Raw genomic sequence first — 18,114 nt, forward strand, 5'->3', positions numbered from 1 at the left:
GGTGTGACACGGGGAAGGCCTGGCTGGGCCCAGTCTTGTTTCAACGCGCTGTTGAGTCTGATCCTTGTTTCTGCCTCCCGTGGGCTGGATGGGAAGATGGGTCCCATTCCCAGCAGCTGCGCTCTGCCCCACCATCAGCTCCCACCCAGCAATGATTGCTTGTGGCCACCAGAGGGAGCCAAGCCACCCCTGTTGCCAGCGCCTCCGGAGAGCAAGCCTGGGGGGGCGGGGGGAGGCCGGCCAGTCCTCCGCTTGGGCCTCAGCCCCCCTCTCTCTGGGGGCTTGGCTTTAATGACCCAGTGTCATCACGCTAGTATTCTCCGTTTTTGTTTTTTGTTTGCATTCTAATTTTTGTGGTTTTCTTTTCAGTATGACAGACTTAACCTGATCAAAGTAAGAAGTTGGTTTTGTCCCCCCGCACCCCTAGCGACAAGTCCAGTGTGTAGCACCCCCCCTCCCGTGCCCACCTCCCGGCTGCCTTGTCCTTTGCCCTGGGAGATGCCTTTGGACGTGGGGGCAGGAAACTTTCCCAAGGTGACTTGGGAGTGTTTCCAGGGCCGGACCCTGCTCCGGTCCTCGGGGTCCGCCCCTGTAGCCAAGGCTCACGGAAGCCAGAAATGAGCCCCGCTCACTTTCTCTTCTGAAGCCGTGTCTCTGGGCCCGCCCCTCCCCTCTTTAGCCAGATCTGTAGATGGAGCTCTCCAGCCCGTGCCCCAGCCCCTGGCTCTCTCCTTGGTTCCCTCGTGTCTCTGTGCTCCGGGCAGAGCTCCGGGGCGGCCTCACCAGCGTGGCGGCCTCTCCCCCGCCTGCAGCCTCTCTAACTTTCTTCCAGGACTCAGCTCAGGAGGGCATGGGGGGCGGGAGGGGGGATGATCCCAAGAGACTCGTCCCTGAGGGATGGTCCAGGAGGGGGTGGAGATTTGGGGGGGGGAGCAAGGGGCCCTGGGTGCGGGAGGCGCGCCCGCCGGGAGGGAGGGGATGGGAAGCCGGCCGGGGCTAGCCGCTCAGGGGCCACCGAGCCCCACAAAGCTGCGTTCTAGCCGCTGCCTTTTGCGTTTCTCATGAGGGCTTGCGCGCGCGCGTGCTCTGCCCCGCCTTTACAGAAGAGCAAGTAGTGGGTGCTACTACCCACACTACTGCGGGGCCATTTCCTGAGGGGCGCACCGGGCCTTCGGTCAGGCTCGTGATGACCCTGACGTTCTTTGCCCCAAATAGATTTCTAAGGGATGAGTGCTTGGTGCCAGTGCGTGGACAGGGACCGCCCGTGCGGGGAGGGAGATCCTACCCCGTGCCCTCCCCCCCCGCCCCGGGGCCTGAAGGCCACCACAGGGACCGGACAGTAGCCTCCGCTGTGGAACAGATGGCTGCCGCCCTGGTGCGGGCTTTCAGGAGCTCAAGGGAACCGCGGGCAGCGGCCGTCCCAGGCTCAGAGCGGCCTGTCCGCGCCTCCAGCGCCGGCCGCGGCCCCGGGCCTCCCAACCCGGCTCCCTGCCCAGCAGCACCGCGGCCCCGGGGGGCTGGGCTGTCCAGAGGAGGGACAGCGCTGTGTCAGGGGAGTGTGACTTCCGGATTAGTCCGTGGAGAGACGGCTTTGGGGGAATTACCATGAGCCCCCTTTCAAGGAGGGGGCTGGAGGGCCATCTGTCATCCTGGCCACGTCTGGCGGCTGAGGTGGGAGCTGGGGGGGGGAGGACTCTCCCCGAGGCAGCGCGTTGGTCCCTCGCGTCACCTGCAAAGCGAGGGGTCGAGTGTCTGCAGAGGTCGTGCGGTGGGAAGGAAGGCAGGTGAGGGGAGGTGGACCCCAGGCCCGGTGCTCAGTCACCCATATCCCGCCAGGCGCGCGCAGAGCGCACCGAGGGCCGGCTGCCCGTCCGGCCTTCGAGCTGGCTTCCCTGCCCGGGAAGGGCGCCATGGCGCACAGGCCCACGCCTCTGGCTGTGGTCAAGGCTGCTGACCTGTGCGGGGACCCCTACCGTCCTAGTGAATGCCGGGTATAGGGACAGCCGTCGGGGGCTGGACGCGGACAAGGCACCAGCTCGGCCTCCGGGCCCTTCTCCAGGGAACCTGCTCCCTTCCAGTCTTGGGGGGGGCTGGCTGCACAACCCTCCCCGGGGCTGGGGAGGCCCCTTAGCAAAGGCTCCCGCCCGCCTCCCCCAGAATCTGTCCCGCTAGTGCTTAGGGGATCAGAAGAAGGAACTCACTCACCCCACGAGCTGAGAGCACTTTGGCAGAGAAGTCCCCTGTGCTGTCCCCGCCGCCGCCCTGTCCACGCTGCCTTCCACAGGGCTGCCCACCTGCCGGGCTGGCCTCCTCCGTCCTCCGCTTCGGGGCAGGGCCTCGTCGGGCCCCGGGTCCTGGATGCGCTCCCCGCATCCTGAGCCCCCATCCACAGAACCTCGTGATGGGGCTCCGTCTCCCTTCCAGCCGCGCTCTCGCTGGTGCTGCCGCTGCCTGCCCCCCACCCCACCCCACCCCCCCGGCCACGGGCCCGTCCAGCATGAGCTGCGCCCAGGTCTCCTTTCTGCAGCTGTCTTAGAAAGGACGCTCGTGAGCAGCCCCCGGGAGCAGGGGACCGCGCGGGGCTCCTCCTGCCAGTCCTCCCCTGTGTCTCCTCGGGCCGCTCTGCCCTGACTAATTTTGCCTTCTTTTATGTTTGTCTTTTCAGAAAAGCCAGAGCTGGTACAATGTAAGTATTCCTGTTTCTCTCCTTGTTGGGTGGGTGGGGAGTGGGGGGGAGAATGAGGAGGGGCGATGTGGGGCTCAGTTCTTGCTTCTTCATGAGTGCTTCCCCTTACCAGCTTCCTCTGTCCCCAAACCAGATGCAGTAATTGTTCTCTGTAGCTGGGAAGGGAAAGGCCTGGTCAGGAAGGATGTCCCGCCCTGCCCCCTGCCCCCTGTCCCCTGCCCTGCCCCCTGCCCTGCCCCCTGCCCTCTGCCCCCTGCCCTGCCCCCTGCCCTGCCCCCTCCCCTCTGCCCCCTGCCCTGCCCCCTACCCCCTGCCCTGCCCCCTGCCCTGCCCCCTGTCCCCTGCCTTGCCCCCCTGCCCCCTGCCCCCTGCCCTGCCCCCTGCCTTGCCCCCCTGCCCCCTGCCCCCTGCCCCCTGTCCCCTGCCTTGCCCCCCTGCCCCCTGCCCACTGTCCCCTGCCTTGCCCCCCTGCCCCCTGCCCCCTGCCCCCTGTCCCCTGTCCCCTGCCCTGCCCCCTGCCCCCTGCCCCCTGCCCCCTGCCCTGTCCCCTGCCTCACTGACACTCGCGCACAAGGCCGCTCTTGTTTTCGATGCGGGAGCAGGCAGACAGGGTGCTGGGACTGGGGTAGCCTTAGGGCGTGAAGACCTCATCCCTTGGCACAGACTGTTGGGGATCATCTTGAGCTGAGGACCCTCCCATGGAGTGGAGTTTGGCTTGTGCCCTGGCACCTTCGCAGGGGCCCCCAGAGCCCTCTCCTGTCACAAGACGTGGCCGCCCTGAGGTCTGTGGTGAGGGTGTAGCCACGCCATCTCTAGGTCACCTGCCTGGTCCGCACAGACAGCCCTGCAGGGCCAGGTCCCCTGACTACAGCGTCAAAGCTGGGGCCTTTGAACTCTTGCCCTGGAGAGCAGCTGAATGGAGCCTCTTAGCAGGCCTGGCTGTGTTCTCTGTCCTCCGGGACTGCCCGGGGGGAGCTGCCGATGGCTTCAGACTCTGCCCCTTCTCTGAGCCTGCGTCTGGGTCTTCGTGCATGATGTTGCAGAATGCCATCTCCGTCTCTCTTCTTAGCCCAAGTCCTGCTGGAGAGGGGCTCTGCGCAGGGAGGAGCCACTGGGGAATGGTAGACAGGAGAATGTGGCTGTGAATGACAGCTGGAGGGAGTCGAGGGAGGGGCCGTGTGTGAGATGTCCAGCCCTTCCCTCATACCAAGCACAGACCAACCAGCTCCGTGGCTTCCCATCAACCCCTGCCCATCCTGGGTGCTCTTGATTGGTATGTCAGCCGTAGCCCCACCTACCCACCCCTCCGGGCCATTCTGATAGGAGGAAGCTGAGGACTGGGATGGACTGGGTGCTGGACCCCTCCCCCTCATGGCTGCTCCGCTCCTCCCTTTCACCTCCCACTTAACCTGTGTCCTCCCCAGGCTGCTCAGAGCTGGTAATGGAGGAGGGGGGAGGAGAAGCGCTCTGCGGGGAGGGGAGGGGAGGGGAGAGGAGGGGAGGGGAGGGGAGAAGGCCTGGCTGTTCTTCCTGGCAGCTGCCTCGGGCTGGCGGTTTCAGAACTCCATGGTCCCTTTTGAGAGGGAAGTGCCTGACCACGGCCCTCTTAGGCATTAAGACCTCTAGCCCTGTCCGTCCTTCCTCTCCCTCTCCCTCCATCTTCTCCAGTCTCTCATTCCATCTTCGACTAGCTTTCCCTTTCCCATTGATTCTCCCTCGGCCTCCTCACCTCCCCGGCCCCCTGCCCACGATGTGGCTTCTTGGACTGCAGCGGAGACACCTTGGCTGGAGGATGGGCGAGGCTGCGGCAGGCCCCAGAACCCGCCCGGAGAGCCTCGCCGGTCCTTCGCACATCACACTCCCCGAAAACTGCCCCTGACCCCCCCACCAAAAAAAAACCTCCAGGAAGCAGAAAGGAATGAACGTGGGGGAGCAGACCCCGGTAGACGGAAGATGGAGAGATGGGCAGAGAGGGGCTTTCCTTTGGTCACCAGACGGTGTCAGAGCAAGAGAAATAAATTCTGGCCTGGATGTGAACCCTTGTGGGCCTCGTGGGGAGGTGGCGGATGCACGCTTCTCTACCTTGCTTCTTTCCTGGAGTGCCGCCTGGCACCGGCTGCCCGACGCCCGTGCCCACTAGGAACACTGGCTTTGTGGGGGTGCATAGCACCAGTAGTGCTCGTCCTGTGGACAACCCAGCAAACCTGGCAGGGATAAGTATGAGAAGGAGGGTCCGAGCTTTGTAGGCTCAAACCCCATGTGTCATGGGTGGGGGGGGGGGGCGGGGACAAGCCCCCAGCCTGGCATTTTCTGAAGGACTGCCTCTCTGGCCCTCATCTACTACCTCCTTTTGTGGTGCACCCGTGACCCTGAAGACCCTCCATCCATCATCTCCCTGGTGTGATCTCATCTCTTCTGATGACACACCCTTCCCTACCCTTTTTGTTGATGGTGGTGGTGGTGGTCGTGGGACCTGGACGCTGTCCCTCAGCTCTTCAGCTCAAGGCGAGCGCTCTACCGCTTGAGCCACAGCGCCACTTCCAGTTTTCTGATGGTTTATTGGAGATAAGAGTCTCACGGACTTTTCTGCCCCGGCTGGCTTTGAACCGTGATCCTCAGATCTCAGCCTCCTGAGTAGCTAGGGTGACAGGCGTGAGCCACTGGCGCCCGGCTCCTTCCCTGCCCTGGAGCTGCTGCTTCCACATGGCGGGCGCCTCACCACCTCCTGCCCCCTTGCCCCACACCTGGCTCCGGCCACCGGATGTCCTTTGTGGATCTTAACTGATTTCCTCCTAGGTGAGGTTAATGCTATACTCTGATACATTTTTCCCCTCCTGAGTTCCCCCTCCTTCTCGTTCCTGCTGAGCCCAGGGAGGGGGTACCACTTGGTCCCCGCTCCTGATATTTGCCTTCGAGTTAATGTTTAGGCCAGGGCCAATTCCCTTGGCTCAGTGTCTGTCCCTGCCCTGCCCAGCCCGTGAAGCGGGGTAGAGGGAGACAAAGGCTGATGCAGACTGGGACTCATCTCCGCCTCTTATCTCTCTGGGCAGATCCTGCTCCATCTCGCCCACACAGTCATCTTTTTATGTGGCCTCTATCAGTGGTTCCGGGGAATTGCAGTCCAACGCCTGGCGCCCGGTGCTGAGCCTGGGTGCAGCAGAGTGTGCTGGGGAGGAGGCAGGCAGGAGGGGGAGGCAAGGCCTGCAGGGCAGGGAGCTCCTCTCCGCCTGGGTACGGCGGAGTCCGCGCCGGCCGGAATACTCGCAGAGGCCTGTGAGGAATGTATTGATTTGGTGAATAATTTCTGAGCTCCTGATATTTGAAATGCGTCATGCTAACTGCTGTAGGAGACAGGAAACTGTTAGAGGCATGGATGGTTCCGGGGTGGGGGTCAAGAGCAGGTCACGTGGAAGGACGCACCGCAGCCAGGCAGGGGCTGACCCCAGGGTCAGAGGACAGAGTAGGGAGAGGGTGGGGAGAATCTCCTGTGCAGGAGTCAGACTCTCCTACATTGCCAACAATGATACCTGGAGATCCCACATTCCTCCCAACTAGTATCTTTGGGTTGGGGCCCAGCAATCTATTCTTTTTTTCTTTCTTTCTTTTTTTTTTTTTTATGTTGGTCCCGGCACTTGAACTCTGGGCCTGGGCGCTGTCCCTGCGCTCTTCAGCTCAAGGCTAGCACACTTGAGCCACAGCACCACTTCCAGTTTGCTGGTGGTTCATTGGAGATAAAGAGTCTCACGGACTTCCCTGCCTGGGCTGGCTTTGAACCACGGTCCTCAGACCTCAGCCTCTTCAGTAGCTAGGATGACAGGCGTGAGCCACCGAGGCCCCGCGAGACTCTGTTCTTTAATGTGTTCGCCAGGTCATTATGCTGTCATTTGAGTGGTATTGCACCATGGTGCTGAGACTTCACCATAGACACACTGAAGACTCTCCTGTCTCCTGGGCATTGTTCCTTTGCCCCCCAGGTCTGAGCAGCTGACCCCCCGTCTTAGTGGCGCTGAGGGAGGACAGCATCCTGGGAGAGGAAAGAGGTGCCTCAGACAGACCCCAAGGCCATTGACCTCAGCTTCTCCCCGAGAGCCGCTCGGCGGTGCAGCGCCCAGCCTGCTGGTTTGCCGCTGGAGATGGGTCAGCGAGGGGGAGAGCATGTCTCAAGACGTCCCTGGCTCTTTGAGTCTCAAATTTCAGATTTCATCATCACCGCGGTGCCCTTGGCACCACCCCTCCCTCCCCCCCACTTGGAACTGTGGCCAGCAACTTTCCATTGCAGGAAACATCTGCTGGCTCGGCGGGGCTAGGCTAGGGGTTACTGTAGGACGTTGGCCGGGCCCATCGCACAGATCCTGTAACTCGAAGCATGTGCGGGCTATGGCCAGGCCTCCCTCCTGCCCCAGCGGCTCTTAACAAAGGAGTTGTTTGCTGAAAGGAACGGGTCTGGAGGGGAAAGGGGCGTGTGCAGGGGGTGGGAGGAGAGCCGGCCCAGAGCTGCGGCTCTGCCGGGGACAGGACAGGGCTGGGCGGGCGTGGGACCCGGGCTGGCGGCCTGGTGGGGAGACGGGTTATTCAAATGTGCCACTCTACCTACCAGGCAGCAAGGACCAGGGAGCTCCGATCTCTCCTGCGCACCTGGCAGAAGGCCCTGCGTCACGCTGCAGGCCATACTGTCCTGTAGCACCGGCCAGCCCGCTGGGGTCCCCCTTCCAAGGCTCCCTGCATCTGCCTCTTCTGGCCTCCGAGGCCAGGGGTGACGGGTGCTGGTGCCGGTCTGCACTGGGGAGGAGGAGGAGGAGGAGGCGCTGAGCCACACCCCTCTCGGGGCCCCAGCCTGAAGACTGGCAGGACAGATAAAACAGACAGAACCTCGCGCATCTCGTTCATGAGGCCTGGCACCGAGGAAGAAGCAGGAGCCCGAGATCGCCCCTCTTCCTTCAGCCCAATGCAGCCCGCCGCTTGGGCCCCGGGGGGACAGTAGGGAGCGCGCAGAGGGAGGGGCGTGACTGGGGGCCATGGAGTCCCTGGTGGAGTCCGGGGTCCTGTGGAGCCTCCTGCCGGAGCAGGACGGCTGGTGTCTCCGATGGCACGTGAAGATGTTTGCCCGCGAGCTCGCTGCTGCCGAGCACTGCTGCTGGCACGGATCTGAGGAGCTCCCCGCTGTGAGTGTGTGACCCCGTGCCTCTGTGTCCCCACGGCCCTTCTGGGTGCCCTGGCGTGCCCTGCTTGGCTCCAGATTTGACAGCCCTGGAGTGGGAATTCCCTGGCCATTTCCAACAGGAGGAGACTGCTTTGATGGTCGGTAGGGGGGAGGGAGGGAGAGGGGGCGTCTCTGTGCTTTATGCTGCAGTGCGGCGATGTCAATCTGCCATCTTCAGGGCCCATTGGTAGGATTAGGGCCCTTCCTGCAGACCTGGGGTCCGGGGCCTGGGGACCCGGAGAGGCGGCGTGCCTTCCACAAGGCTCGTCGTGCCTGCCACAGGCAGAGGAAGGGCCTTGCGGGGACTGTGGCCAGACTCCGCACCTCCATCCCGGTGGACAGCGGAGCTGCACAGAGGAGAGGACGGGCAGATGTGGAGGGAGAATCAGAAGCAGGAGGTGCGTGGTGTCTGTGTGTCCGCAGGGGCTGAGGCCACCCTGCAGGCGCTTCTCAGACCAGGGTTGCAACTTTATGAACACCAACGAGGAGGCTGGAGGCCATGGGAGCCCCAGAGTAGGTGAACATCAGAGTGAGACAGGGAGACAGACAGACAGACAGACGGAGAGATCTTTCCGGCATCTCTGCTACTTCCAGCTCGCGGACACATCTCCTGTGCACTCCCATTTAGTAACCCCGCCCCTTGGGCAAGTTGCTCGACCTATCTGTGACTCAGTTTCCTCCAGTGTGAAGCAGGATTTTGGAAGCCCTTCCGTCATTAGATGAAGGGATGCACGGGGCAGGCCCGGGCCGTGATAGCTCACTGTGTGCTCGGCTAACAGCCGCTCGGGGTGAAGAAGCCGAGTGTGGAGGACACTGTGGCCAGGGGCCAAGCACGGGCCTCTGATGTGTGGGCCAGGGGGCCAAGCACGGGCTTCTGATGTGTGGGCTAGGGGCCGGGCGGATTGGCTGTCTCAGGACCGGGGATTGTTGCAGCCAAGGGTTTTCCTAGTCGTAGAGGTCATGACCTTGAGGACGTCCACCCCCAGGGGACTTGATGCCTGGTTCAAGTACTTGGCGGGTGGTTTCGGGACTCTGGGGGGCACAGGGTGGCACAGCAGTGTTCTGGACAAGGCAGCTTGGCACCTGCTAGCAAGAAGAAATGCTAGGCATTCAAATTCATTACAGACCAAGTGACCGACAGCCTTCTGCCATCTCTCCCCTCCCGCTCCCCCCCCACCTCCCGGCAGTTTCCCTTTTCCCTCTCTGCTCCCCTTCTCCACCCAACCTTCCCTCTCCCGTGGGAAACCTCCCCAAACTAAAGCCACGCAAGCACGGCTTGGGCTTTGCGCGATACAGATTCACAACTGGCGTCCGATTCCCCATAAGCCACCCCGCTTGTTAAGAAGCCCCAAATGAAAAGTTGGGGTACGGGGGTCAGTCTTTCCTCATGACAGCTGTATGCCTGTGGATTTCCAGGGAAGTGGGTGTCATACCAGCAGGACACTCTGCTTGGGCGTGGGCTCCCAGCCCCTGCTCGGCGGCTCGGGTCTGCAGGAGCCAGTCGAGGCTGGTGGAGCGCGGCTGTCTGTGGCCCGGTGCAGCCTCCTCGGTCCGTCATCTGTGCTTCCATAGCGGTTTTTGTTGAGGGGGGGAGGGAGGGAGGGAGAGAGAGAGAGAGAGAGAGAGAGAGAGAGAGAGAGAGAGAGCATCTACTTTAAAGATTGTGAGCTCTGTAAACGCGGGGTTGCTTCGGTCCATTGGGCTGGCTTCTTCCCAGTTGTTGGTCTGTGGGGCTGAGCTGCTCCCAAGGCCCTGGGACCGTGAGCTCCAGGCCGGCCAGCGAGAGCCCCACAGCGCATCACAGGGTCAGATTCTCTGTAACTGGTTTTTCCCACCCAAGCTCCTGTTTCTTCCCTGGCCCCCTATGTCTGTGAGCAAAAGATCCTCGCTTTGAGTCCCAGGGCTTGTGGGTAAAGGGGCCTTACCTTGAAGGATGCCCCCACCAGCAGTGCTAAGACATTGACTGCCGGCTTCCCTCGGGATTAGGAGTTCATCTACCAGGACGGGGAGGGACACTGTGCCCCTTGAATGTTGGGTGTGCTTCTAATTTCTCCTTCTTCCTGTTTTTGTTTGTTTTTGTTGGTGGTGAGGCTTAAACTCACCTGAGCCTGGGCGCTGTCCCTGAGCCTCTTTGTGTTCAAGGCTAGCTAGCATTCTACCACTTGAGCCACAGCGCCCCTTTCATCTTTTGAGTGGTTAATTGAGGCTGAGTGTCTCACAGGACTTCTGCCTGGGCTGGCTTCGAACCACGATCCTCAGATCTCAGCCTTCCGAGTAGCTAGGATGACAGGCGTGAGCCACCTGCGCCTGGCATCTTCCCACCCCCACTTTTTATATGAGTTAGTTCAATTGAAGATGATACAGAACTCAGACTAGAGCAAAGAGCAGGCTCTACAGGAATCGAGGCTGGGCTCCCTTTGTTGCACAGCTGAGGTGGGAATGGCTGGCAGACTAGAGACAATGAACTAGAGACAATGATTTTTTAGAAGGAGGTTGTTACTGTACGCAGACTCCTAGACCAAGCGTCACGCTACCTGTACAGTGCACGAGGTCCAGATGACGGTGGGAATGGAATCAGGGCTCGCAGGAACAGCTTATTTTTAGCCAGACTTCTCAGTTCCACCTGTGGCCAGGGGTCCCTTCCTGCGGCCTTCCCTGGCTCTTACTTGGTTTTCCTCTTTGCTGTCTCTGCTTGGCCCCTTACCTTCCTCATCTGTCTCCTCGTCTGCTTCTTGGCTATTTCAGGAACGTCTTCTTGGCACCTTTGTGGCTAGACGTGGTGCCTGCCAGCCTTGCCCAGACCCTGATCCTAAACCCTTGAAACTCTTGACTCATGCCTTTCCTAGTACTGGCCTTACGATTTTTTTTTTTAGTGCCATGCTTTAAAATAAAATCACATAGCGAAGAGTTCACTGTGTCAGTCCTGCTGACGTCTGAGACACTGGCCGCTGTCCCTGGGCCCTGCTTCACTGCCCAGGGACCTGTGGCTGGCATAGGATGTCCCAGGAGGCCCTGACAGTGGCCCTCCTTCCCGCCCAGGGACCCTCGAAGGCCCTGCCTTCATGTTTTGTGAGTGATGAGTGTTGGATACAGAGTCTGCAGAAACTGCTTCTCTGCATTGGTTTTCCATCCCAAGGCCTGCTTTGCTGCCCGAGCCTCCAGGGCCTCTGGGGTAGCAGAGCCTGCCTGGCCTTCTCCCGGGCCTGCAGCCTGGCTCTCTAGTCCTCCTTGAGCATCTGGCTAATCCCGCTTTGGCCCTTGTCATGCAGGTATTAAGCCCCACTTACAAGCAGAGAAATGAAGACTTCCGAAAGCTCTTTAAGCAACTTCCAGACACGGAGCGCCTCATTGTCGGTGAGCTGGCGGCCTGGGAGGGGTCAGGCAGGAAGTTGCTCAGGCTGCTTCTGTGTGGAGCCAGCCCAAGTGAGCACGTGCGCCTGGAGCCCGCGATTGTACCCTGAGCGGAGGACCGACCCCAGTGCACCTGGTTCAGGGCACTCACAGTAGCTTCCGGTACCCGCCCAGAGGGAGTCACAGGCACATGTGCAGATGGAAAAGGGATTGGCAAGCCCCACTGGCCTTTCACCATCTGTGTGTGCCCTGACTTGAGGTGCCAGAGACTTCCTTGGTTCAAGGATCTGGCAGACCTGGTCATGGGCAGGTGATTGAGCTCCCCTGGGCCTAGTGGGAAGGTGGCTGCATCGGCAGGTGATTGAGCTCCCCTGGGCCTAGTGGAGGGTGGCTGCATGCTCCGCACCGCTGAGCGCCCATCCTGTTCCCTGACAGACTACTCGTGCGCACTCCAAAGAGACATCCTTCTCCAGGGCCGACTCTACCTCTCCGAAAACTGGATCTGCTTCTACAGCAACATCTTCCGCTGGGAAACTCTGGTAAACACCCGGGACCCTGGCAGAGGTGTAGTTCGGGGGTCAAGCTTTAGCCTCGTGTGCTAAAGCCATTCTTGGTTCATTCCCCAGTGCTACTTAAAAGTAAGAAAAAAGAAAGGAGAAGAAAAAATCTGAAGACCTGGGAGTTGGGCTCTGGGGGCTCACGCCTGTCATCCTAGATACTTAGAAAGCTGAGATCCAAGGATCGTGGTTCAAAGACAGCCCAGGAGGAACATCCATGAGACTCTTATCTCTAATTAACCAGAAAAGCCAGAAGAAGTACGGGTGTGGCTCAAGTGGTAGAGCACCATCCTTGGACAAAAACAACAACAACAACAAAAATGAACACCCAAGGCTCAATGCTCAGGTTTTGAGTTCAAGCCCCAGTACTGGCACAGAAGAAGAAATAAAAAGACTTGGGACTCGCTCCCTTGGGCTCTCTCCTTGGCCGTGGCTACACAAGGCTGCCCCCAGTCTCTTCCTGAGCTAACTGAATTTTCTCCCTGTCATTTGCCCAGTTCATGCCAGCACATGCCTGAGTCTTGAAGAGTGCCCAATTCCGAGTTCCAGTGAAGCTATCTCCTCTTTCACACATTTTCCTCCCACCTCTTGGGTGTGGAAGAGGGTATGAAGAGCATTTGCTTCTGGCAAATGCAGGAAATTATTTGGCATAAGTTGCTACTCAGGAAGATACAGTAAAGTAGGAAGGGCTTTGGCCTTGGAGCCCAGAACTGGCTTGTGTGCTTTTGAAAGCTAATTCATTGTGAATTTATGCTAGTCTTTCTTTATAGTCCATATAGTCCTCATCTTATAAAATAAGATACAGACCACTAACTAGGTTATTGTTTTTATTTATTTTATTTTTTGTGCCAGTACTGGGGTTTGAACTCAGGGCCTGGGCACTGTCTCTTAGCCTTTTTGTTGTTGTTCAAGGCTGTGTTCTACCACTTGAGCCACACTTCTGCTTCTGGTTATTGGCAGTGAATGAGAGATGAGAGTCCCATGGACTTTTCTGCCTGGGCTGGCTTTGAACTGTGAACCTTGAGTCGCTGGGACTGTAAGCGCCAGCAGTCTCCAGTACCTGGCTCCCAATGGCAGCTTCTCTGAACATTTAGCAAACTGCAGAAGTGAGAGTGACAAACGCTTCCTAAGCCCAGAGCCCAGGCTCCCATGGCCGCCGTGCGGCCCAGTTCCTACAGAGCCGCCTGACCAAAGGGAATAATCGTGGGCCCCCGCCAGGAATGAGATCCGTGCGCTGTGGCGGGATTTCCTCTCTCACCTGGGGGCCCAGCAGACACGTCTCCCGACTGCCAGTGCCCCTCTTGCTCAGTCTCTACTCTCTGTGTCTGTGGGGATGCCAGCTGACAGTCCGTTTGAAAGACGTCTGCTCCATGACGAAAGAGAAGACAGCCCGCCTCATTCCCAATGCCATCCAAGTCTGCACAGATTCAGAAAAGGTAAACAGAGTCAAATTCTGGCCTTTGGGACCTACCCGCCCTCCTCACACATTCTTCTGCGTTTCAGCCCTAAACTGCATTAATCCAGCCCGCTGCTAAGTGGGCTGGAATGAGACGCAGGAAACGATGCAGATGCGGGCTCTGTGGGGTTGGGGCGAGCTGCCGGGGAGGCATGCGTAACGCTGGACTTGGATCCAGTCCTGTGCGTGGAGGCGTGTTGAGTGACCTCTCTGCACCTCAGGTTTCTAGAATCTAAAACAGGCCTAGCCGTCCTTATTTAGAGTCTAGAAACGATGCCCCATGAAAACACTGCAGAAAGAGAAGCCATCGCTGTCCCCGTCGACACGGCGGATGACGCGTCTGATTAGAGATGGATTGCGCTCGTGCCTGTGGAGGGAAGGCGGGAGATAAAAGTTTAGAGGAGGGAACTCAGTGATCTTGAGCCTGAAGCAGAGCTGAGAGCTAGCAGGCCACCGGCAGGGGCATCTCCTGGGCCCGGGTCTCTCGCTCCTGTGCATTTGGGTAGTGGGGTGCTTAGAACTGTGAGAGTCTAGGTTCTAGGGTCAGACAGGCTTTAGTCCCCATTCTCTGTCCGGCCTGGGCAGGTGTTGTCATTGCCTGCATCGTCTAGCTTGTTAGCTATCAACCCCTGCTCTTCACATAAGGCTTTGTGTGGATTTTTTTATTCTCTCTCTCTCTCAGTTTAGTGCTCACTTATAAGGCAGGTACTCTGCCGCTTGAGCCACATCTCCAGCCCCTCTGTATGGTTTTACATGAAATATCGCTTGTGAAGCACTGAGCAGATGCTCAGTGAAATGCAGCACTCTGTCCTTCCTCCTGAATGTTACGCCCCAGCCCGCCGGTCCCTCTGGCCGCGCAGACCAGGCCTTGTTCCGGTCAGTGCTGTGCCGTTCCCTCAACACACACAGCAGAGCCAGCGCAGGCGCGTGCATGTACAGGCGCGTTCACATACAGGCGCGCAGCCAGAGAGCCTGGGGGATTAGAACGGTCGGTGGGGCGGGGTTTGCCTTTCCTCTCAGCTGACTTTCCAAGCTCTCCCCTGACTAGGTTCCAGTTGTAGATGAGGAATTTTATTTTCTTTTTTATGGGAGGGACATTGTCAAACCAGAGAGAAAAACACTGAAGAAAATGTTAATTAAGGGGCTGGGAAGGTGGCTCAGTGGTAGAGCGCTTGCCTTGCATGCATGAGGCCCTGGGTTCGATTCCTCAGCACCACATAAGCAAAAAGAAAAAAGCCAGAAGTGGTGCTGTGGCTCAAGTGGTAGAGTGCTAGCCTTGAGCTGAAGAGCTGAGGACAGTGCCCAGGCCCAGAGTTCAGGCCCCACAACCAGACCCAAAAAAATAAGAAAATGTAAATTAAATTTTTAAAACAAGCTGGGCGTGGGGTTGCGGTGAGGATGGAGACCCCAGGCTCCCGGGCCCAGCCGCTGCCCGGCACTGGCTGCGGGCGCTGTGATCTCGTGTAGCGGGACCCCGCCGCATTTTCGGATGAAGTCACATCAAGGGGAGCATGCTGCGGCTTGCTGCATGGGCAGCCTTTGGGGGGGGGGGGGGAGGATTGACTCCGAACGCACACTCACCAGGACAGAGCAATTCCGCCAGCCGCAGACCAGCCCCCCCCCCCACCCCCCAGGCTATTATAAATCTGAACACGTGTTTCTTAGGGTTTTCTTTTCCAACCTAGCACTTTTTCACTTCGTTTGGAGCCCGGGATCGGACGTACATGATGATGTTCCGGCTCTGGCAGAATGCGCTCCTTGAAAAGGTAAGTGCTGCCCCGCCCCTGCCTTCAGCCAGCTCCAGGGGAGCCCCACGCCCTCGTGGTGAGCCCCACGCCCTTGGGGTGTGAATGGCCAGCTCCAGGGAGCCCCATGCCCTCGGGGTGCGGATGTCTGGCAGTCCTGGAGGGAGGTCATGGCCCAGAGCGCAGCCTCAGCCTGCCAAGGAAAGCCTCCGACCCCACAGTGTTCAAATGTGCCAACCCAACGTGGCAAAACATGCAGCCCCAGGAATGACTGCTGTGGAAAAGAAACAACTGTCATGAGAGGAAAGGGTGGTGGTGGTGGTTCTGTGCTGGTCCTTGGGCTTGAACTCAGGGCCTGGGTGCTGTCCCTGAGTGTATGTGCTCAAGGCTAGAGCTCTGCTACTTGAGCCACAGCTCCACATGTGGCCTTCTTGGTGCTTAGAGAGAAGAATCCCGTAGACTTTCCTGCCACTCTGGCTTTGAACTGGATCCTCAGCTCCAGCCTCCTGAGTGGATGGGATTACAGGTGTGAGCCACCAGTGCCCAGCAGGAAAGGGTTTATAGTTGCAGATCCCCAGAAATACAGGGCATGGCTCCTGGGCCACGTGGGCCGGTGAGGAGGCCGAGGGGCGAGGGTTCAAGAGGCCCCTGTGGGACGGAAGGGCGGGCGTGGCCAGGTGTGAATAATGTCAGTGGGCCTTGGGGTCTGATCACCCCTGGCTTCGGGGAGTCAGGGCGGAGGAACCTGGTGGGAGGGGAGAAGGTAGGGTCGTGGGAGCGTACGGCCTTTGGACAGATTGCTTGGTTTGTTATGCATCGTCTGGCTCTAAGAATTTTCTTACTCTGGGAGCTTCACTCCTGTCAGCAAGGTGATACAGAGAATCAAGCTGGGGTGCCGGGGGCTGGGGCCTGAAATCCTAGCTGCTCGGGAGGCTGAGGTCCAAAGAGGGCCTGACGTCCACTCGGGAAAGGGTAGCGTGGCTTTCTCCCTCCCGGGAAGCGGGCCTGTGTGCGGTGCCCCTGTGCAAAGGGGGGTCCCGAGGAAGAGGCTCAGGGCCGCCTGTCTCCTCCCCGCAGCCCCTGTGCCCCAAGGAGCTCTGGCACTTTGTCCACCAGTGCTACGGGAATGAGCTGGGCCTGACCAGCGACGACGAGGACTACGTGCCCCCGGACGACGACTTCAACACCATGGGGTGAGCGAGGCCCAGGCGGGCGGCCCCGGGACTGGGACTCGGGGTGGGGTGGCGGCTAGCATGCCCGGGGGCAGAGTGGCCTGTCCCGTGAGTAAGGGAGGCCCGGGGGACGCCAGAGGGGACGGCGAGGCACGGTGGAAGAGCGCCGTAGAGGGCCGAGCAGGCGGGGGGCAAGGCCACGAGGCGGAGGGGGCAGCAGTGAGGGTCCTGAGCCCGCGGGACTGGCCGGTGCTCCGGAGTGGGATGCGCAGGGTTGAAATTGTCCAGCTCACATCGTCACAGAACTGTTCTGGCTTCTGTGTTGGAAATAACCTCAAGGGAGCGGAACAGAAGCCGTGAATAATTTAGGTAATCTAAATGAAGGGTGACAGTGTCGGGAGCAGGTTGGGGACCGTCAGAAATGGCTATAAGCAGTTCGGGCCTGGATTTGCTGATGGATCAGAAAGGAACAAAAGGCGACATTAAGGCTGGTTGGCTGACTTGGCCATTTGGAAAAACGGAGAGGTGCCAAATGGAGATGGACAAAAGTGTGTGCAGAACAGTTCTGGGGGAGGTAGGAGGTGGGTTTTACCAAATCAAGATGGGGGAACCTGCTAGCCGAGTGGGAAGGTCAGAGAAGGCCAGGAAACATTTAGGAGAGTACGGGGGGTCACAGGAAAATGTGGGCCTCGGAGCTGGCTGCAGCCACCTGGGTACAGAATATTCCAGGACTGGAAATGAGAGCATGGAATCTAGGAGAAGGTAGCCACAGAGGTGGTGAGGAACAAACCCGGGGTGGGGGCAAGGGGGAGGGCAGGAGCGAGGGGGAGGGCGGGAGGAACACCGGGAAGCCCAGGGGAGCAGGGATTGCCCCTGTGTCACTCGCTGGAGTGAGGTGAGGAGCAACACGGACCATGAGAGCTTGGGAAGGTGGCCATGGGGGACAGGTAGAGGAGGACAGGTCAGGAAAGAAATGGAGCGTGTGGTGCTTAGACCTGGGCGTGGTGAGATGCCGGCAGGGCCTAGTGGTGTCCTGCCGACTTCGCCAACACTGATGGGGTTATCTCTACCATGTACACAATGGTTTACCACACCATTGTGCCGCCGCTAGACACACAACACTCAAATCTGATGCTGCTCCCAATCATGATTATAAAGTGTGGGGGGGGGGAGGGACAGAAGCACTCCCGACTTGGAGATTTCTTCTGGTGTGCACGATGCAGAGAAGTTGGTTAGCTGTCACCCAGAATTTGGTGGATACCACTGAGTCCTGCCTTAGGTAGTGTTTGGAATTTAGCAGGGCAGTTCAAGTAGTTAGGGTAGGATGGAATCCAGTGGACCAAATGGTTCAAGATTAATAAAGGTCATAGGTAGGGATAAATCTAACAGGAAGGGGAACTTTTTCATGGGCTGGGTGGGGCGAGGTAGGGTGAGTGGGAAGGTTTTAGGGAGGTAGATTTTTTGGTTAGAGGAAGCAGGGAAGCCTGCTTTTCAGATGGACAGGCCCAAGTTCTAAGAAGCGTCTGCGATCTCGATCGTTGAGACTAATGTGGGGCGGTGTCTTCTCCAGATACTGTGAGGAGATCCCCGTGGAGGAGAACGAAGTGAACGACAGCTCCTCTAAAAGCAGCATAGAAACCAAACCCGATGCCAGCCCTCAGCTGCCCAAGAAGTCCGTCACCAACAGCACGCTTACCTCTACAGGGAGCAGCGAGGCCCCTGTCTCGGTGAGAGCGGCGGCCACGGCCCCATCCCGGCCCAGCATCCAAGGCTCTTAGATACCCGCAGGAGCTCAGCCTGGGAGCTGCCGGCAGGGGGGGTGCATGCATCTGTGGTCAGTTCCTTAAGGAGGTATCAGGAGTCCTGGGGTTCTCTGTGATCTGGTGCTGGGCCCCGCGCTGGCTTCTAGCTGGCTAGGTTATGTGACGTGGTTTGACGTGGGAGATT

The 18,114-nt window shown here is 59.3% G+C and overlaps 1 protein-coding gene across 10 annotated transcripts in view; it reads left to right on the forward strand.

Annotated features, from left to right (window-relative positions):
• Nucleotides 1-18,114, forward strand: part of Gramd1b (GRAM domain containing 1B) — a 118,069-nt gene that overhangs the window by 90,717 nt on the left and 9,238 nt on the right. For 8 of the 10 annotated variants that reach the window (XM_042682809.1, XM_042682807.1, XM_042682808.1 and 5 more), the window contains 7 exons: nt 2,666-2,686; nt 11,156-11,240; nt 11,673-11,776; nt 13,135-13,230; nt 14,936-15,016; nt 16,073-16,188; nt 17,738-17,894. In XM_042682809.1, the coding sequence (XP_042538743.1) occupies nt 2,666-2,686; nt 11,156-11,240; nt 11,673-11,776; nt 13,135-13,230; nt 14,936-15,016; nt 16,073-16,188; nt 17,738-17,894 (660 nt within the window). Of the gene's footprint in view, nt 1-2,665; nt 2,687-7,698; nt 7,849-11,155; nt 11,241-11,672; nt 11,777-13,134; nt 13,231-14,935; nt 15,017-16,072; nt 16,189-17,737; nt 17,895-18,114 lie in introns of those variants that run through there. The other 2 variants (XM_042682816.1, XM_042682815.1) reach the window with 2 other exon arrangements.

Source organism: Dipodomys spectabilis, unplaced genomic scaffold (assembly GCF_019054845.1).
Source record: "Dipodomys spectabilis isolate Male_0828 unplaced genomic scaffold, ASM1905484v1 ptg000076l, whole genome shotgun sequence".
Classification (NCBI taxonomy): domain Eukaryota; kingdom Metazoa; phylum Chordata; class Mammalia; order Rodentia; family Heteromyidae; genus Dipodomys; species Dipodomys spectabilis.